Source organism: Dipodomys merriami, unplaced genomic scaffold (genome assembly GCF_024711535.1).
Source record: "Dipodomys merriami isolate MVZ:Mamm:240054 unplaced genomic scaffold, mDipMer1.0.p SCAF_94, whole genome shotgun sequence".
Lineage (NCBI taxonomy): Eukaryota > Metazoa > Chordata > Mammalia > Rodentia > Heteromyidae > Dipodomys > Dipodomys merriami.
The window spans coordinates 1,322,352-1,343,146 of record NW_027206557.1 but is presented as its reverse complement, the minus strand read 5'-3'; the positions used below and the strand labels follow the sequence as shown (position 1 = coordinate 1,343,146).

Below are 20,795 nucleotides of genomic sequence, written 5' to 3'. Positions count from 1 at the left end.
AGTCTCTAGACATCTCTGTACCTCATTTTTCTTCTTTACAAAATGGGGATAGTACTGGTTTGTTTGTCTTAGGGTTCTAGAAGGATTGAGTAAGGATAGATCTACCTATCAGCCTATTTCCTTCATTCTCTCTCTACCTATCTACCTGTCTACTTACTTATCTGGCCTGGTACAAATTGGGTCAGGGGAATTATAATTAGTATTATCCTTTCTGTTGCTGACGTATTCAGCTTGGATGCTCTTTTTCCTTTGATAAATAAGGATTATGTGTAACAGAACTTTCTATTTTGTGAAATGATGACAAAAATAAATGGAGGTGATAGATACACAAGTGTTTTGGAGGAATTAAAAGTATCCATACATGCATGACATTTTTCTTCTCAGTGCATCTGTAAGAAGTGGTAGAAATGAATAGAGAGAAACCTGCCACTCACTGAGCATTTGTCCTTACGTGGGATTAATGTTCACACAGGAGAGAACAGCCTGGCACATATTTAAATAACAGTCCAAGTTCTACTGTGCTAAGTAGCTTTCTATCCTGTTCTATATATCTTCAATATGTTGGCCTGGGCATGATCAAAATTTTATTTAAAAACAGAAATAGTAGGACACAGAATCTATTTTCAGGAAGATGAAGACAAAGTCTTACCCTTCTGAAAACTAAATGTCAAGTGACACAGAATTATATTTAAGCACCATTCTAAATGCAAGATTTGTGTCTAATCTTTTCTCCTTCCTTGGGATGTGCAATTTAATTCCAAAGCTTCAAACCAGTAGAAACTAGATACTAAATACCTTCTAAATGAGCTGAATCTCCTCAGGGAAATGGAGAACAAAAGTCAGATTCTATTAAAATTCTCCCTTCCTTTCTAAAAGCTGTTTATACGGTTACATGCAAAACAAAAATTTGAATGGTATCATCTAAAAATAAAAGTTTCTAGCACGGTGTATGGTTCTACTTTACAAGAGAAAAAGTTAAATCAACCATAACTGCTCCATTATCTTACAAATGCATTTTCCAAGATTTATGCTAAATATTTTAAATATAGCTGACAGCGTGTTTCAAGAAGAGAAACAAATTATACATATAACAAGATGTCAAAAAGGAATAAAAGCATCTTGGAAATAAAATTCCGACAGCAGAGATAGCTCTAAACCTCTTAAAATAGCTTAAAGAAACTTGGTAGAGAACCTACTTCATCAGTGTTTTAAAGAATAGAGTCTATTTAGAAAATTTAGAACAAAGACAAACAATTCAGGGAAAACCAAACCTGTACACCAGGCAACATCTTGCTCTTGGTGTACAGTAATGCCTTTGCAGAATTGGAAGCATTTGGCATCTGTTTTCTTAGTTTGGACCCTGAATACCCACCAGAGAGAGATGTGTGTTAAAGGCTGCTAGTCAGTCTGCTGTGCTAGTGAGGGGTGGTAAAATCTTTAGGGGTTGGAGCCCAGTAAAAGGAAGTTAGGGCACTGGAGGGTGTGGTCTTGAAGAGGATTGGGATTAGAATGGTGATCCCTTCTTACTGACTCCCTCTCAGGGTGTGGTCTTGAAGAGGATTGGGATTAGAATGGTGATCCCTTCTTTCTGACTCCCTCTCCTCTGCTTCCTGGCTCCCATGAGGTGGGCAGCTTCCTCCTTTACCTACTCCCACCATGACTGGCTTGTTACAGATCCAAAGGCACATGGGACCAAGTGCCTATTATACATGGAAACCACTGGAATTGTCAGCCAAAACAAACTTTTCCTTCTTCTAAAGCAATTGCCTTGTGTGTTTTTTCCTTGTCACAGTTGAAAGATGACTAACACCCAGGAACTAGCAATCTAGCCAGAAGCTGGACTTAAGGATCTACCAGTTTTCCAGGGTTTCCAAGGTGTTGGAGGTCAACACCTTGCTTCATGCGTTCCTCAGGATTTAAAAAAAATATAATTTCTTCCTTTTGCTTGTTGTTATTTTTCTAAAGCTAAAGTAATATTCTTACACAAGTTATTCCCCTTTGAGACCCTTACCTCATGCTTGTCAGGAGCAATGAAGTTCAGTTGGCAGTTGGAGTCATACAAGACAGAGAAAGCAAGTTCAAGCACCTCCTAGGAGAGATTAGAGAAAACACCACATTCATCGCAGGTAAACAACTCTGGCTGAGGCACTCAAGGTCATCTCTAATCTGCATGTTAAAATGTTTCTCCAATTATATGCAGTGTACCAATATAGGGTCTGCAGTCTCAGCCAGAGTAGAGAGCTGAGTTGAGCCGCTGACACATCAGAGTGAGAAGCAGAGCTCAGCACCCTGGTGCTCCTGATCTGGACAGGAAGAGCCAAGTATCTTCACCCCAGCACTCACTCCACCAGAAATAGAGACCCTCAAAGAGAAGACTAAGGAGTTGCAGAATGGGAGCTCTTATGCAAAAAATTCCTCTCCTCATTTCTTTGTCTTATTCATTTTCATCCTTAGGCTTCAACTCAGGCTTATGTGAAGAGAATACATACTAAAGAACACACACACACACACACACACACACACACACACACACACACACACACACACACACACACACACACACACACACACACACACACACACACACACACACACACACACACACACACACACACTTCCACCTTAAATCTGGCATTTGTTTCCACAGCCCTATCCCTTGGGTCTTTTAATTTATAATTAAAATGGTCACGGTCTTACTTGTAGTGCTATACAGATATAATCCTTTTGTTTTTTTTTTAAAGCAATAAAGCAATGCATAACAAGAACCAAGGATCCCACTCCTGCCATTATTCCTAAAACGAAATCCTAAAACAACCCAAAAGGTATATATTATTACTCACAAGAAAATGATGAGTGACTAAATATCTCTCTATCCTTTGGATATGAAGGAAATCACAAATTAGCAGCTGCGAGGAATATATGTGGTCAGTTATCCAGTAAGACAATTAGAAGTATTAGCTGTGAAGGGAAAAAAGCTAGAGGAAGATGACCACTGAGCCGTTGATATGCCCTATGGCTGCCATGCACTGGCTAGAAGCTGGCATGCGAAATGAAAATTAAGACAAGGTGCTGGGATCAAAGGTCATTCTTTCATCTCAAAACATGGTTTTGCAATTGAGCATTGTGTTCTGATCTCCTATGTTAGTGGACATTGTGCTCAGATTAGAAATGCTTTCTTTACTGGTCTGAGACTTGCTCACTGTGGAAAGCCAGAGTCATATTTGAAAAGGGAGAGAAGGGAGAGAGGATTGCTTTGCTGTGGACCCACAGGTTAGAATTCATCAAGGCCTCACTGCCTGACCCTGAATGACAGCTCCAACTTCACTTGGGGAAATGACATACAGCAGCTGGGATAAATGCCACCACAGCCCAGCCTGGTCCTCAAGAGTAGGTGTCAGAGTCTCTAGGGACCAGAATGTCATGTAGGCCTATGACATGTTTTCTTCTGCAGAGGGAAAGAGAAGGATGGAGAGGATGAGGAAGGAGCTCACTGACTTTGCGCTCCGTTCTTGTGTAGCATAGACTGCTCAGGATGTGAATGAGCCAATCTGTCATGCCTGAGGTTCCTGATAAACACAGGCAGGGAACAGGAAATAAGTGAGAACGTCAATCCCCACTTTAATTACAGCAAGGTCATCTGGGAGAAGGAGGGGAGGAAGGCATCCATGTGAGAGTGTGCTATCACTTCTAATGGGTTTTATCGATGTCCCTGGCTGGTTGGCATTGAGTCACTGGTGGAGGTCAGCTCTGTGGCAGAGCCTGGAGCGATGGCACCTCTCAGGCCAACACTCCAGAAGGCGTCACTGTCTAAGCTGCCTGGAAGGAAGAGAGGCGCCAGGTGGTAGCCGAGCAGGATGTCATGGATCTGGGACAGTGTCCACCCTGAGAGCCACCTGCTAATGAGGCCAAGTCATGCCATGGGGCCTTGCTGCTCAGTAATGGAGGCCCTCCATTCCCTCTGGATTTCATACAGGGAAAAATTCACCCTGGGGAACCTTATCTCCATCCTGTTCTGCTAATGCACCCCAACTTCCCTGCCCTGTGGAGGAAGGTTCTGGATCTGTGGGGTTCTAGGGATGGAAGAGGCTGTAAAGACTGAACATCCCTCCATCTCCTGCGTCTCTGGGCCTACGGTCCAGCTTCTGGTCCTGAGAGCAGGGAGAAGGCACAGGATCAGAGATACAGCACGTGGCTCAGGAGGTGTTTGGGTGTGGATTCTCCAATAGGCCAAAAGATGGACCAACATGACAAGGAGAGTTTACACAACCTATTTTCAGGACATGGGGGCTGCTGTCTCTGCCCAATGTTTGGAATAACTTAACCAGTACTCAGTAGATGATACTGAAGAAGGGTTCCTCATCTATCCAGGACATCTTCAGGGACAAGCATTTTGATGGAAGACACAGGATGTGGTCTGGCATTCAGGTAGATACTAAATATACCATATAAGTGTGGAACACTTTGTAGCTTTATCTACATACCTGTGAATTTGAGTTTCTATTTATTATTATTATTATTATTATTATTATTATTATTATTATTATTATTATTATTTTTGTACTGGGGACTGAACTAGGGTCTTGTGATCACTAGGCACTTGAGAGTCATACTTCCAGTTCTTTTTGCTTTTAGTTATTTTTCAGATAGAGTCTTGATATATTTTTTTTGGAGGGAGGGGCTTGGGCCAGCCTAGACCACAGTCTTCCTCCCCAGGCTTCCCACACAGCTGGAAATATAACACATGCCGCCACATCTGGCTTGTTCTCTGAGGTGAGTTCTCACTAGTTTCTTTTGCCCTGGCTGGCCTGGAACTGCTTCCCAAGTGGCTGGGATTATCAGACATAAACTACCAGGCTCAGTTTCTATTTTAAATTAGAAACTAAAGTGAGGACTGACATTCTTGCTTTAAAATGAGTTTCTATTTTAAAAGGCAAAACCAAAAAAAAGTCACTCATTCATGTAGCATGGAATAGAAGAGACTGTCTTTATCAGACAGCTATGTTGTTCTGGCTTTGCTCTATCTTAACAATAATATCAGCTAACAGTTCTCCAACCTGTCCCTGTCTGATGTATGTTTCCCAATCAGAGAGCATTCTTTCCTGTGTGGAAAGATCTCTTCACACAGTTCTCTCCATCTAAAACCTCTTTCCCTTGCTTCTCTACCTGGCTAATCAATGCTTTTCAAAACCCAGTTCAGGTGTCATTTCCTCTATGATCTGCTCTCAACTCTCCCTGGCTATCTCTTTGTTTATTTGTTCTGGCTGAGGTGATGAATTTGTAATTGCACATTGACTTGCAAGTCTCATCTGTTTGACACCCAGGGCTAGGGGCTAGGCTGTATTCATCTTTTGATTTCAATATATATACTGAATAAATGAATGATGAATGGAGAGCATCTGACTAATCTGAATAAAAGGGCTTTTGGAGAAGATCAGCAGTTTGAAGCTGATGCCAAGATATCAAGCTTCTAGTAGAATCTGCTTCTATTTTAGGCTTAAGAATCACACTGGAGAAACCAAAGCCTGGTTCTGGTCCACGGGAAGGTGCTAGCTTCTCTCCCCCAAATACACTCCTATCTGAATGAGTTCAAATCCCTCTGGTGATTATACAATGACTATCTAACTATAATCCCAGATCCAGAGAGATAAGAATCAAGAATGCCCAACTTAAAACACAGCTGCTGTGGTGTTTAATCTGATTTTATACATTTCAGAACTGAATTTAGAATCCTTAGTACTTAAAAGCAGAAATCTTTAGGTTGAATTCCCATCCACCCAGGACCATTCATTTCAAGTATCAGTGGGAAGTTTTCTTTGTGTGAAGAACTCAGAACTTTCTGGTTTCTACAGATATTTCCCATTGTCCCTACCCCTGTAAATCATGTTCAGTTCTGAGGCCCAGGAGATTAGGCCACAGTATGCTCACCATTCTCTGTCCACAGCTTGGAATTCTGTAGGTTTCCAACAATTTTGTGAGTTTTTTTTTTTCTTTTTACGCTACCTTTTCTGTTATTGATGTTGACTTTCTATGTGATCTGAGATAGGATTAGTAGAGCATTGTTGTTGTTGTTGTTGTTGTTGTTAATTTAAAATATATTTCATGACCTGCTATGTGGTCAGACTTGGTGATACTTATGACAAAGGGCACTGGGCACTGGCTTACCTGAGCTCATTTTGTCCTCTCTGGCTTTATTTCTACCTCATTGACTTTTCCCTCTGGATTCACTCTATTCTGCAGTTATTCTGGATTTCCAAGAATAACAGAACCAATCAATATACACCTTTAGAAAAAGGGACTGCCATTACCCTAGAGTGATAGCAAACCTTTCAGGACAGATTATACCACAGATGAGAGGGCAATTCTCTATGATGGTGAAACTGTACAGGAGAGCAGGGGTAATCATCTCCTAAGAATCAGACTACTCCCTTCAAATGACAGTGGCAACTACTTCTTCAGACTCCCTCACACAATCAGAACTGAGATAACATTGATCTATCAGTGGCCTGACTGAGATACATCCTCTGTCCACTGTGCATAGCTCAAGCTCTTCATTTGCTTCTCTTTTTGCTAAAATCTCTAACATCTTCCCTTTTGCCCCTTGAAGATGGACTTGGGTCACTGAATCCCAGTATGCATTCTTCCCAACACAACAATGGTGAAATCTCTTCTCTTTGTCCTTAACCAGTATTTGTCTATCTGGCCTATTGGGATGAGTGGCTGAAGCTGGTCTCTGGGGATCCCAGAGCTAGTTTCTGCCTTAAAATTCTGATAACATTTCCTGTTATGTTTGAGAAGAATGTGTATTCTGCTGTTTGTTGGGTGGATTATTCTATTAGTGTCAATTAGATCAAGTGGATTGATGGTGCTCTTCAAGTTATCAATATTCTTGTTGATTTTCTGCCTGCCTGATACATTGATTACTGAGAGAGAAATGTCAGCGTCTCCAATACAATAATGGATTTGTCTTATTTCTCCTTTCAGTTCTATCAGCTTAAAGACTCACATATTTTGATGTCTTCTTGTTAACTTCATACAAGTGTAAGGTTGTTATAGTTTCTCAGGCCTATTGATAATTTGTATTAAAATCTGACTTGCCCTAACCTTTCTTTACCCTAGTGTTTTTAACTTATTTTAATCTTATATTTAAGGTGTGTTTCCTGTAGACAACAAAGTAGTAGGTTTTGATTTTCTTCTTAAAGTTAGTTTGAACATTTGTATAATCAATATTTCAGGCCATTTATATTTAAGGTGATTATTGATACAGTTAGATTAATATGTCCATCTTGTTACCTCTTTTCTGTGGGCTTGGGCGCTGTCCCTGACCTCATCAGCTCAAAGTGAGCACTCTACCTCTTGAGCCACAGCACCACTTCTGGTTTTCTAGTGGTTTATTGGAGATAAGAGTCTCATGGACTTTCCTGCCGGGGCTGGCTTTGAACTGTGATCCTCAGATCTCAGCCTCCCGAATAGCTAGGATTACAGATGTGAGCCATCGGCACCCAGCTGCAATTCATATTTTTATTTTACCTTCATTATGGTTTCTCTTATTCTCTTTCTTTCTTTGTGTAGATCCAAGTTTTGATCAACATAATTTTTCCTATAGTGAGCCAATTCTTGCATGTTGTCTGTTTTTTTCCATAAGAGCCCATAACAATTTTTCTTTTTTGGGTCCAGTCGTGGGGCCTGAACTCTGGGCCTGGGCGCTGTCCCTCAGCTCTTCAGCTCAAGGCTAGCGCTTTACCACTTGAGCCACAGCGCCACTTCCGGCTTTTTTCTTTTTGCTTATGTGGTGCTGAGGAATCGAACCCAGGGCCTCATGCATGCAAGGCAAGCACTCTACCACTGAGCCACCTTCCCACCCCCATAGAGCCCATAACATTTTAAATTGCAGTTATTTTAAATTCTATGCCTGACAATATCTGTATTGTATGAGAACCTGGCTCTGATGATTACTTTTTGTTGTTGTTGTTTAATGCTGGTACTAGGGCTTGAATTCAGGACCTGAGTGCTGTCCCTCAGGCTGGAGCTCTACTACTGGAGCCACAGTTCCACTTCTGGATTTTTGGTGGTTGACTGGAGAAAGTCTCACAGACCTGAACCTTGATCCTCAGACTTCAGCCAACTGGCACCTGGCCATTGTTTTATTTTTTGTTTTGCTATTGTCTTTTTTCTTTCTTTCTCTTTCTTTCTTTCTTTCTTTCCCTTCCTTTCTTTCTTTCCCTTCCTTTCTTTCTTTCCCTTCCTTCCTTCCCTTTCTTTCTTTCTTTCTTTCTTTCTTTCTTTCTTTCTTTCTTTCTTTCTTTCTTTCTTTCTTTCTTTCTTTCTTTCCCTTCCTTCCTTCCTTCCCTTTCTTTCTTTCTTTCTTTCTTTCTTTCTTTCTTTCTTTCTTTCTTTCTTTCTTTCTTTCTTTCTTTCTTTCTTTCTTTCTTTCCCTTCCTTTCTTTCTTTCCCTTCCTTCCCTTCCTTCCTTCCTTCCTTCCTTTCTTTCTTTCTTTCCTTCCTTCCTTCCTCTTTTTTCTTCTTTATCTCTTTCTTTCTTTCTCCTTCCTTCCTTCCTTTCTTTCTTTCTTTCTTTCTTTCTTTCTTTCTTCCTTTCTTTCTTCCTTTCTTTCTCTCTTTCTGCTTCTATTTTTTTTGTTGCAATCTAGACACATTATTTCAGGTAACAGATATAAACAGACCTTCTGAACGATTATTTATGATAATCTGGCAAGGAATGCAACTATTTTTCATGGTTGTTGTAGCTATCAGAGCCAGCAAATTCCTATAGTATCCTTTGTCTCCTTCACTGACTTTGGCTTTCCACAGTATTTCACGGAGTTCACCTTGATTACCTTCCAGCTCTACTTTGCTACTATTATTTTAGAATCTTGTGGATACTGATGGCAGGGAATGAGGAAGGTATGGCAGCATTCTATAATCTTCCAGTTAGTCTCAATCTTTTAGGGAGTCCTGTGTCTTGAGCCTATGACCTTTCCAAGAGTTTCTCCAGTAGTGTGGGTTTGTTCTTCCTGTCCCCTCCCGTTTTCCTTGGTTGCAAAATGTCTAAACAATTTCTATGATTCCTGCATCACTGCTGACCACGTCTCCCTCACCAGCAACCCCAAAGTTGAGAGAGGGATGCTAAGAAGGGGACACACTGAGGGACTCCTTTCCTGAATGGGGATAAAGACTGCAGAATAGAATTTTGTTGTTCTGAAGAAGGTTCTGGCATATCGACATGTATTCATAAACATGCCATAGGTGTTCATGCTGTTTAGGGCCCTAATATTTTCTTCCCCAGGGGATCTCTCTCTCTCTCTCTCTCTCTCTCTCTCTCTCTCTCTCTCTCTCTCTCTCTCTCTCTCTCCTCTCTCTCTCTGTGCTAGTCTTGGGGCTTGAACCCAGGACCTGGACATTGTCCTTGAGCTTTATCTGCTCAAGGCTGGTGCTCAACCACTTAAACCACAGCTCTACTTCCAGCTTTTGGGGTGGTTAATTGGAGATGAGTCTCACAGACTTTGTGGCTTTGAACTGTGATTCTTCAATCTCAGTCTCCTGAGTAGTTAGGATTACAGGCGTGAGCCACCAGCGCCTGGCTGGTTGTGACTCTCTTGATGACCCCACATTCCACGTTCCATGTTCCAGGTGAGGGTTGGTCCACCTGAATCTTCAGTTCTCTGCTAGGTCTAAGGACAGATGTTGCTCTCACTTCACTCAGCTTCTTCCTCCCTAAGGATGGAGTGACAAGCTCTGAAGCTCTTTCCAGGCAGGGGCTGAAGCCTGAACCAATTTTATAGAATGGTCAGTCCCTGCATGGCAAGCAAAAGTCCTGGCAAGTTGCTCCCATGTCTGGGCCTTCCCTGGGTGACTTTCCTGTAGGCTGTCAATTTCCCCACATTGTTTTCTGCTCCGCTGAGTGCTACACAGCTAAGGGATCTCAGCTGGAGCTGGCTGTGAGGGAATACCTGACACTAAGGACAGCCAGTCCCACAAGAGACAAACCATGAAAGCTGGGGACAGGTTACTGTGAAGGATGCTCCTGGAAATCCAACGTCTCTCCACATCATGGAGAAGAGACATAGAAACCCTGACATGTGCTGAACAACAGAAAACCCACAGCCTCAGCCTCTCGAATGTGTCCCAGCCTCATTAGGCGTGCCACGGTAGCACATTCTATGACAGTGTGCTGACAGACTTAACCCGGCAGGAATGCAAATGGACTTGAGATCAATTATACTTACGTGACTTATGAAGCAAATACCTGCAGACAGCTCCCATGGCTGCACCCCTCCTCCCATGAGACTCAGCAATACTTTGAACTCTGTCTCCCCTCAAGTATAGATGCAGACATGCTGCAAAGACTCAATGTCCCCTTACTTTACAGCATTGGGAATTGCAGATTGATTGGTTGGTAAGTAAGATGTTCATCATTTTTGTATTTCCCTTAAATATTGATACAGGAAATAAACACAAAACTTATTGATCCACTAGACATTTTTGGCACCGGGATGCCTGGAGAAGCCACATAAATGTAAATACTTTTTTTTGAGACAGGGTCTTCCTCTGTAGGCCTGGCTATCTTCAAATTCAAGGTGACCCTTGAACTCTCAATCTTATTTGTCGGTCTCCTAAGTGTTGGGATTATAGGTATGCATCACAATGCCTGGCTATATCTGGGCACATTTGTTCATGGATGGTATATTTCACAAGAAGCCAAAAGATAAAAGCACAGAACTGACTTCCTGATGGGCCCTTGGAGGGCAAAAACATTCAAGCTAGACGAAATATTCTCTCTACCCTCTGTAATGGAGATCATCATGGTGACAGCTAGTTGGTAATGAGGAAGGGATGGGAATATTTGATAACTCCTCTCCAGTGTGTTTGAGATATTTCACTGCCTACTTTTCTATCCTGCTGAAGGAGATTAAGTCCTTCATGTTTTCTCTGAGTCAGCTGGTCTCTAACCTGTCCCAGGCTTCATTGAAATTCCTGTGAGGCTACCATGTGGTGATTTTGGGAAAGGAGAGTTGAGGACACTTGGAGAAGACAGAGTGAAAAGAGCTGTGGCAATTCCCAGGGTTGGAAACAGAAAGGAAATGAACGAATGGAAGAGATGGGGGAAATTAGAAGCATGGCCAGTTCAAAAAGGAATAAGGAAAATAGATACTCAATGAATCAGAAAAGGAAGGAGCACTCAAACACAACTCACAACTCTCCATCTCACACACACACACACACACACACACACACACACACACACACACACAGACAGAGTGGGTGATACACAGATCTAGTATAGTTGCTGACTGCAGTGGGCAGATACAGCTATTTGTGATCATTTGGGAGTCATACCTTGTTTTGTTTAAGGGCACCTTTCTCCTTCATATGAGGGCAGTCCTTTCCAGTCACCACAGCTTTGATATCGGCCACTGGCACTGCACGCAATAAAAGACAAAGTCATGACACCATTGAAAAGCTTTGCTGTCAATAAGGATAAAAAAATTAAAAAATCAGGTTAAGTATGGAGTCTCCTACCATGGCTGCCATTCCTAGAAACTGCTGCAAAAACAAAAAAAAAGGAAAAAAAAAAGAGAGGTGAAAGGAAGAAGAGCACCAAGGCAGTGTTCTAGGACTGGAGACTGAATGTAAGTATATCCTGTAAGTATATTCTGGCCCAAAGCATCACTGGGAGAAGAGCTATTTCCACAATGAGCATTTGTTTTTACTAAAACAAAGTTATAAAATCATACAACTTGGGACAACAGTGGTTGTAATAGTGATGGTGGTACCAGTGCTGTCCTGCCCACAGGCCTCCGGGTGCCAGGGATAATACCATGTGCTTTTCATTTGTTGGCATCTCCTGCTTCTGCACTGATGCAGTGAAAGAGTCTGGGATAATTAGGAAAAGCAGTCCTGTCTCACAAGTGTTACCCAACTCTAACCAGCTGTGAACTCTTATTCCCCAGTGTCTCCCTCTTCTCACAGTTCTGTAGGGTGGATTTGATCAGGACACCTATTTTATAATGAAATGAAACTCAATTAAATGAAGGGAGCCTTCCTTCCTGATAGACAATTCTGAAAATAATACAGTTAGATAGAATGACGTTATCTCAGAGCTTACTCACTCACCAACTGGAACATAGTAAGAAAAGATATTTTAAAAAGTTGAATACTTTTAAAACCTATAAGTGAAGGTAAAACGAAGTAGAGTAGTTCGGAGTTTTGTTTCAAAGAAAAACAAAACAAATCTGTTAAGCCTTCCTTCCTTCTTGTATCCTTAATCCCTCTGTCTACCAAGCAATCATGAACCAGGAACACAAGTGAACTGGCTTGGCTGTTACCAAAGGTGGGAATTTAGGATCTCGTAGTAATCAATTTTTTAGACTCCTTCAATGATGGAGTGAATGAAGAATTTCATAGCTAAAGCTTACCTACTTTTATTGAAACTGTTCATAGGGTTGATAGTTAAAACTAGAGAATTTATGGAATGTTAAAAGAACAGAGCAGAAGCACTCTTGAAAGGTAACATTTTCCTGGTACTCTAAAAGTTCTAAGGATTTGGTCCAAATCTGTCGACATCCCTGGAGCTCGGGAATGGAGTCTAAGAAGAGTGATTGTGTGATGCAGACTTCCCTACCTCATCCACTCCTTGAACTTGAAGTCCTAATTCTAGGCAGATCTCACTGGCCAATATTTGGCTTTTCTCTCCTGTTGTCATAAGGGAGACTACACTTCCCAAGAACCTTTGAAGTTAGGTGGAGTCATGTGACTCATTTTGGCCAATGAAATATAAGAGGAAGTTCTCGATGCTGAGGCAGTGAAAGGTCCTAGTCCTCCAGTCTATCTTCCATGTTCTAACCAGATGGTGCAGCCATGGGTGGCAAAGCTGCCCCTGGCCTGTGTCCCTGAGTGGCTGTGTGGAACAGTCCTTCACTAACCCACATAAGTTACATAATATAAGAAATAAGCTTTTGGTGTGCTGAGACATTAAGATTTGAGGGTTGTTTGTTTCTACAGCATAATGAGGCAGTGCAGCCTTTTCTGACTGATATAATCCTTTACCTTGAATGCCTTTTCTGCTTCTCTATGCTGGATAAGCATAGAGAAGAAAGAGGCACAATGTCGTCTGCATACATAGTGGCTAGATACCCAGCAACTGCAGAGCTGGATATCAGGTGAACGTTGCAACAGCAAAAAGAATAAGACCTCCTCAAACTAGTTGGGACCAACATAGCCTACTGAACCGACCACTTCAGTATCACGCCATGTTCCTATCATTAGCTGCTCCCATCATGCATCTACTGCCAGCACACATAAAAAAATCCTATTTTATTTTTAAAAATTGGAGAAAACTCTATTTCAGGAAAGCCTGAACCCTTCCTGGAATTCCTTGACTTTTCCTAACCTCACCTCCTGAGTAAAGTTTGTCCATAAGAAAGGTTACCCTAGCCCTGCACGAAGCAACTCTCTCTCAAAGTCCAGACTCCCTCCTAAGTGGGTACTTGTGCTCTGCCATACAACTTCCTCCTAGTTTCTTTATCTCATATCTGAATTCTTTCTGTGACAGAGACCACAACCTGGAAACACTGGGTAACCACCTCAATCTTTGTCTCTGAGACCTCCCCAAACTTCACTACCAGCAACATTTCTGCCATGTCCCCTTTGGGTTGGCTTCTTCCTGTATGTGATCTCGATTATTCTGGAACCTTCCTTTGACCATTAAGAGTGACTTCAGTCTCCTCAAGTCCATTTTCATAACCAAGACCTGGCCTTATTTCTCTCCGTGTCTGTTTCTGCTGCCTAATCATCATGACATTGGGGCACATTAGGACATTTTGGGAAGCTGGTTAAACGTTCAACGGAGTCACTGAAGTGAGTTTTTAAAAAATAAAATATAATTCCATGCCAGTTCAAGAAAACCTCCTCAAGACTTGCATGGAGTCTGAATCACAAATATATTGTACAAAATCCTTTGTTATGGTATATTACATTGTTAATGAACTGAAGAAAGTGTCTACAATGTACAAATTACTGCTTGGAATTGAAAAGTCATCATACAGAATGGGCAACATACAGAATAAAAAAACAATCCTGACATGACGTCAGTCTTGACTCTCCAATGGGAAAATTTCAAACAAGAGATTTTTTTCATTGAGTTTTTTTTTTAAATGAAACAATACAAATTTTATCTTTTAAGATACCCATTGTCCCTCATCAGAGAGAGAAGCTGCTCTGTCACTCATAGGATAATCACTAAGAAGAACAAACAAACCTCAAAACCATAGTTTGTCACTAGATGCACTGGAGTTGTAGGCCTGGTTTTGTAAAACCACTGTCCTCTTTAGTCCTAAGAGGTCAGAATCGTGTTTCTTGAATTGACACTTTATGGGGCAGCAGAGGTTCTTCTGGACTTCAAAGCCCAACTAGTTCATCAGAGCACTTTATGTGGGAGGAAGAGTAAGTGGGGCACAGATAAGAGAACTAGAGAAGTCCCTAGTGAGCGAAACACCCACTCCACCTCCCCACATGCTGGGCATGGTCTCCTTTCTTATAATCACTCAGCTAGAACTGGGTTGACACAATCTTAATTCAACATTGCCATTTTACAGATGGAAAGACTGAGTCTTTCAGAGAGACAATTGATTATGCATTGCCACAGATAGTAGGGGACAACATGGGGTCATTCCTCCATGCTTCCCTCATGATTTCTGTTTGGGGAAAGTGCCAACACCCTAAATCATGCTGAGAACACCTCAAATGTTGTTATCACTTCAGAATATGTTACCATGTTCAGGAAAACCCAAGCTAATATCTATGGAAGATTCTTTAATTGTGATTTATTTATTTTTTTAAACATTTCTGTGTCAATATTGGGGCTTGAACTCATGGCCTGGGAGCTATCCCTTAGCTTTTTTACTCAAGACTGGCACAGTTCCACTTCTGGCTTTTTGGTGGTTAGTTGGACACTAAGACTCTCAGGGAATTTCCTCTGGGCTGGCTTTAAACCACCATCCTTAGATCCCAGTCTCCTGAATAGCTAGGTTACAGATGGCAACCACTAGTACCTGGCTTTATATGGTGATTTCAAACAAAACTATCACTAGAAAAATGTGGCTACCAGGATGCAAACAGTTGTACTGTTTTTCACTATTGGAAGTTAAGTCAAGGCAAGACCAACCCCAAGAAGAAGCCAGGAGTCTTGATCCAGTTGCACAGTGCTCCATAGAAGACGACCCTGTGGGGAGAGGGATGGAGAGGAAGGACAAACTGATCCCAGGACAGTGAGAGAGGAAGGACAGGCCGATCACAGGTCAGCTGAGTGCAAGGTCTGGTCTCTCTTACCTAGCAGGCCAGCCTAGACAAGCTATGCTTTTGCCATCAGAAACCCAGGATTTGGTTCAAATTCTATCTACTGTTCTGCCACTGGGTTTAAGTTATCAGAGCTTCAGCTTCCTTACAGCTAAGGTGCAACCATAACTATCCCACTAAGGGGCTCTGAGCATGTGCTCCTACACCAGGGCCAAGCTCACTGTGGGCTTTTCATGTAGGTAGTGGAGATGGTTCATGGTGTTGGATGGCTCTATTGTGATCTTTGCTTTACTATTTCCTAACCTTGTGACCTTGAACAAATGGCTCCAGCTTATCTTTCCTCTACCTTAGTTCTTTCTGTGAAGTTCAGATGGCAATACCTCTTCATGTGGTATAGAAGATTATTTATGCCAAGCTCTGAGCATGTTGCCAGTCATAGTCTATGCACTCCACAAATATCACTAGAAATGATTCCCATTTTCAATAATCAAAGTTAATTCTCTTTGTAAATGGAGGGACCCGAACCCTTTACTGAATGTCCATGACCCAAATCTTCCATTTTGCCTGACTGTGGTGTGTGTGTGTGTGTGTGTGTGTGTGTGTGTGTGTGTGTGTGTGTGTGTGTGTGTGTGTGTGTGTGTGTGTGTGTGTGTGTGTGTGTGTGTGTGTGTGTGTGTGTGTGTGTGTGTGTGTGTGTGTGTGTGCCAGCTTGTACTTTCTGCCTTCTTCCTTTGATGTCGGACCAAGGAGCAATGGCCTGGATTTTTTCAAAGGGAAGCCTTGAGGGCCCTAGGGCATGGCTTCAATGTGATGGAACCTTATTTAGTGGGGGGTGATGGCAGCCCGTATACTTCCCTGGGGAGGGAAGTCGGAGGAGTGGGGATAGAAAGAGATATAGTTTCCAGGGTCATATTTCCTGGCAAATGAAAAGTCTATGAAAAAAGAGATTTCTCGAACCTTTAGGGAGGCAGACAGCTAAGGACAGGCTCTCAAGTTTTCACTCCTGCAGGTTGTATGGAGAGGATCCAATTACACTCTTTTGATTCATCAATATCTCACTAGTCGTCCCTGATTAATTCAAGGGGCGGAACACAATTTTCTCCTTCATCCCAAGAGAAGGTTACCGTATGTGGCAAGAGCAACGGCTCTTCACATTAAGGCGATGCTTCATTCTTCTAGAGGAATAGTTTTTTACTTTGAAAGGCACCAAGAGGGTAACTATTCTGTACCAGAAATGATGAAGAATTGGTGTGAAATGGAAACTGGTGGGCTGCCTGAAGTAGCAAATTTTAGTCTTCTAGGCCAGGCCCTTCTCAGGCTCACTAATAGCTTCTTTACCTGGTTAACAAACCTATTCCTTTCTTTGGCACACAGGTGCAGACACAGTCACACACACCCCCTCCAACCCCCCGCCATGGGAAGGAAAGCAAAGGCCACGCATCCCATTGTCCCATTGCAGCCCTGGGTCAGTGCCCACATGTGCAGGGAAGCAGTTTCCCCATGGGAGGAAATGAACTATGTGACACTCCAGTGATCACAGTGCCCCATTTTTAGTCTGCAGAAAAAAGAGAGAATATTCCAGGCTGTCTGCCTGAGATGTCAACATAGAGTCTAGAAGTGTCAGGAAGATTTTGACTTGTGGTTTATTTTTGCTTGTGATGGCCCTTAACTGTGAGGCAAATAAGTAAAAAAAAAAAAAAAAAAACAACTTCTAGGAGCCTTTGGGTGATAGGAGTGAAAGTTCTAGAAGGCAGAGTGGTGGGGAGGGCACTCCTCCTGGAAGGCTCTTTTCTGAGCACTGAGGGGTCAGTGTGACTTTGTGAGGTGATGTAAGAGTTCCTGACCTTCCTTTTGCCCCCTTGTTTACTTCTCTACTTGGTGTATCCTGCATAGCAGCATTCATTCCCTTTGTCTCATTTCTCTCCAAATGAATTCACTTCCCCTGTGTGCCTTGTCTCGGTGTTAATACTTGGTTTAGTTTACACACTTAACATCGAACCTGGTCCTTGGCATCCAGATGGCTGTTGGGCTAGGAGAATTCCCGCACCACAGCCTCTTTAAAGCCTACACACTACTTCACGCAGCATCCAGAAAAGGCAAATAAGGACAAAGAATATTCATCTCGGGGAATACTTGGCAAACAACAGAAACCAATATAAATTTTAAGAGTGTCTGAGTTACTTCTTAGATGTAAGTTCATCTTTGGTCTTTCATTAAGGCTGTAATATCCTTACAGGATACATTAAACTGGAATGAATAGACTGGAGGGTCAAAACAGTTGCATTATATGAAATTATTCTGGGTTATTAAAAACACACATGACCAAATTGGGTTCATTTTGTTTTAATTCCTTGAAACAGCATTTAAAGTAGATAAAGTGGATATAAATAATAAATAAATAAATAATACTAAATAAAGTGGATAAAATAAAGTGGATAAATTTTAAAGCTGACACTGGGACCCAATGTCAGAAAAGATATGCCCAATATCTCCTTGGAGACATTTCCACCTGTTCAGTCCCAAAGTCAAATCCATCAAGGCCTTGTGCTCAATGTTCAGGCTATGACCTACAGCAAGGTGAGTCAAGGTCAAAGTGTTCATCTAGCTTTGCTACATGATACACAGTGACTAAAAACCACACAATGGATTAAACCCCAGTCGGGGGGGGACCACTTACGTTTGTCCTGCAAGGAATCATGAGGCACCTCTCCCTGGGGGCTTTCTTCCAAGTCTCCAAAATGCAGGACCTTATGGTTTGGTGAAAGCCGACAATACCAAAACTTATCTGGGGAGAAAAGAAAAAAGCAACAAAACACCAATTTACAAGGTAAGAGATTCTTGTTTCTAAAAATACCATTATGGATTTCCCTAATATTCTTGCTTAGAGGAACAAAAATTCATTTAATTTTAAGTCTTAAAAAAGAGTGAATTCTAGGGCCCTGAGCAATAAGCCTCTTTCTGATTTTGATATTTAGCTACTGCCTAGCCTGCCCAGTGCATGTTTGGTAGGTGTCAGGAAAGTCACCCAATTGTTCATGTTCAATGGCAAAAGCTTTTCTGAAGAGGTTGTTTCCAGAGGGCATTTTAGCACTATTTTTAACCTACCAGGAAGGATATTCCTTATCTGCCCAGGCCTGTGACATGGGGAAAGAGAAAGAACAGCTCTCAGCTCTTTGGAAGAAAGAAACAGCTCTCTTACAAATTTGTCTGTCCCTACTTCTCCCTCTGATTGTCAGCCTGTCGAGATGGCTGTGTACAAGAACACCTATTATCTTACACCCTCCAACCCCCGAAGTTTAATACACACAGTGAATGAACCGGCATATACATGGGGTAGGATTAACAGAGAACTTACCTGAATAATTTAGAAAGTAATTAAAAGAATTAAGCCATGCCCAACCATTCTTCTCTCTAACGAGTAAAGTTTAGTTCTTTGAATGGGCATAAAAAGGGCCTTACACTGATTCTAATCAACAGCATCCTCGACTTTACCCCTTCTACCCATGTGTGATGAGAAGTTTGAAGTAAGTCTGTAAGGAAGGGAGAAGGATGATAGCTAAGGAATTTGAACTTGACAGTGATGCCGGTAAACCTGTCAAGGCTTAGCTTTGAGGCTGCCCCCTGCAGGAAGCCTTCAGATGGCTGCAGTGGAAGGGTTCCTCCCCATCCCCTCACAAACTCCAGCATCCTCTTTGTACCCTTAATAGTACTGGCACTATTGGAGAACACAAATTAGTGATGCTAGTATTCCCTTTTATCTACCACAGATCCTAGGGAGAGGCAATGTGTACTGGTGGGTAGACTGTGAACAATTACTGATGGGCAGAGACCCAGGGGACCCACCTGGATAGAGAGTAGGCACTGAGATTTCTGTATGGACAGTACCCATCTTTGTAACTGCAATGTCCCAAACACCTGGCACAGGAGTCATGCAGCTAGTGTTGGCTAATGTGATAAGGGAAGACTCAAGGTATCTTGCTTAATACAAAACTGATAAAGGAAGACCCATGAGGGCTCAGTAAAATGCCTAAAGCACAGAGCACCTATCATCTGCCATTCCCTTTCTACCTTTACACTGCAGGTTCACTGTAAGGTTGGCCAAGCCACTTCATTTCCTGGATCTGCAGTCCTAAATCATTTGGAAAGCAATCTGACTAGAAAACTAAAATCACCAGATTTTAAGAAAAGTGGGTTTCTATCTAAAATTGCATTCACTGTAAAATTATGCTTCTACTGTCATTCCTAGCCAGGCACTGTGGCTCACGCCTGTAATCCTAGCTACTCAGAAGGTTGAGATCTGTGTATTGTGGTTCAAAGCCAGTCCGTGCATTAGAAGGGGTTGAGATGGGTAGACAGACTATCTTGATTGGTAATTAAATAGGGTAGACACTGGAGTCCTTAGCTTTGGATGGATTGGTGTCCTTATAACTTGAGTATTTCTACCGCTAAGGAGGAACTGCCATGAAGCAGGGTCGAGCTGCCAGCTCCCCGCAGCCTAGGTCACTGACAAGGTGACGGAAAGCATTTCGGTGACCACCACCAGGAGCAGTTTCATTTGCAGTTTCTTTTTGGGTAAGAAAAATGTGTGTTTTTCTTTCAAAACCCAGCAGGATGTTGTTGCCAGTGTCTCAGTCCCTCCGGGGGAATGGAGAGTGGATTTCATCACTGAAAGCAATGAGCAAGAGGCAATAAGGACATTATCAAAGATTGTTTAGTAGCATTTAAGGAAGAAATGAAGTAAATATGGAGGTCTTGTAGTCAATTACAAATGAGAGTATGCTGATGGTATCTATTCAACCCCAAATTCAAAAATATGGAGACAAATTTGTGCTCTGTGTATGTGTGTATTTCCTCTCTCTCTCTCTCTTTCTCTCTGTTGGTCTCCTTGCCTCTGTCTCCTTCTCTATTTGTCTCTCTCTGTGTCTCTTTCTCTGTCTATTCATCTGTCTCTGTCTCTCTCTTTTTCTGTCTCTGCCTCTGTCTCTGTCTCATCTCTCCTTCTGTCTCTTTGTCTCTCTGCCTCTATTTGTTTCTCTCTCTCTCTCCCTCCCTTTTTCCCTTCTTCCCTCCCTCCCTTCCTCCTTCCCTCCCTCCCTCCCTCCCTCTGATCAGAGGGAAAAGCTGGTTTCCAAGCTCTCAAGCCTGGTAAAAGGGCTGATGAAAGCCATTTGCAGTGTCACATGGATTCTCACAGGGCTGACAGCCATTGACAACTGGAATTCTTGCAGCGCTGAGACGTTTATCTCCAATATGGCAGACCTTACTGCCATAATAGAAATACTCTATATGTGCTGTGTCAATAAAAGGAAACATATTTCCAAGTTTTCTGTCTCAATTAACTTGTCCACCAAGTACTATAAGGAGCCTGGCATGCTGAGTAATAGATTTCTGAGGTACTCGCTAAAATTGACACCATCCTCAACAGGAAGCGAGCTTCTTGCTATGAACCTTCCAGATAAAACCCTCTAGGGTTCAGCTCAGGGCTCTTATCAAGACTACTCCAT

General features: G+C 42.2%; 1 protein-coding gene across 10 annotated transcripts in view; it reads right to left on the bottom strand.

Moving 5' to 3' along the window:
* The window catches only part of Elmo1 (engulfment and cell motility 1), a 444,820-nt gene that overhangs the window by 5,492 nt on the left and 418,533 nt on the right, over positions 1 to 20,795 (bottom strand). For all 10 annotated transcript variants that reach the window (XM_070014214.1, XM_070014220.1, XM_070014221.1 and 7 more), the window contains 3 exons: positions 17,969 to 18,076; positions 11,335 to 11,417; positions 2,012 to 2,089 (listed from right to left, as the gene is read on the bottom strand). In XM_070014214.1, the coding sequence (XP_069870315.1) occupies positions 2,012 to 2,089; positions 11,335 to 11,417; positions 17,969 to 18,076 (269 nt within the window). The remainder of the gene's footprint in view (positions 1 to 2,011; positions 2,090 to 11,334; positions 11,418 to 17,968; positions 18,077 to 20,795) is intronic.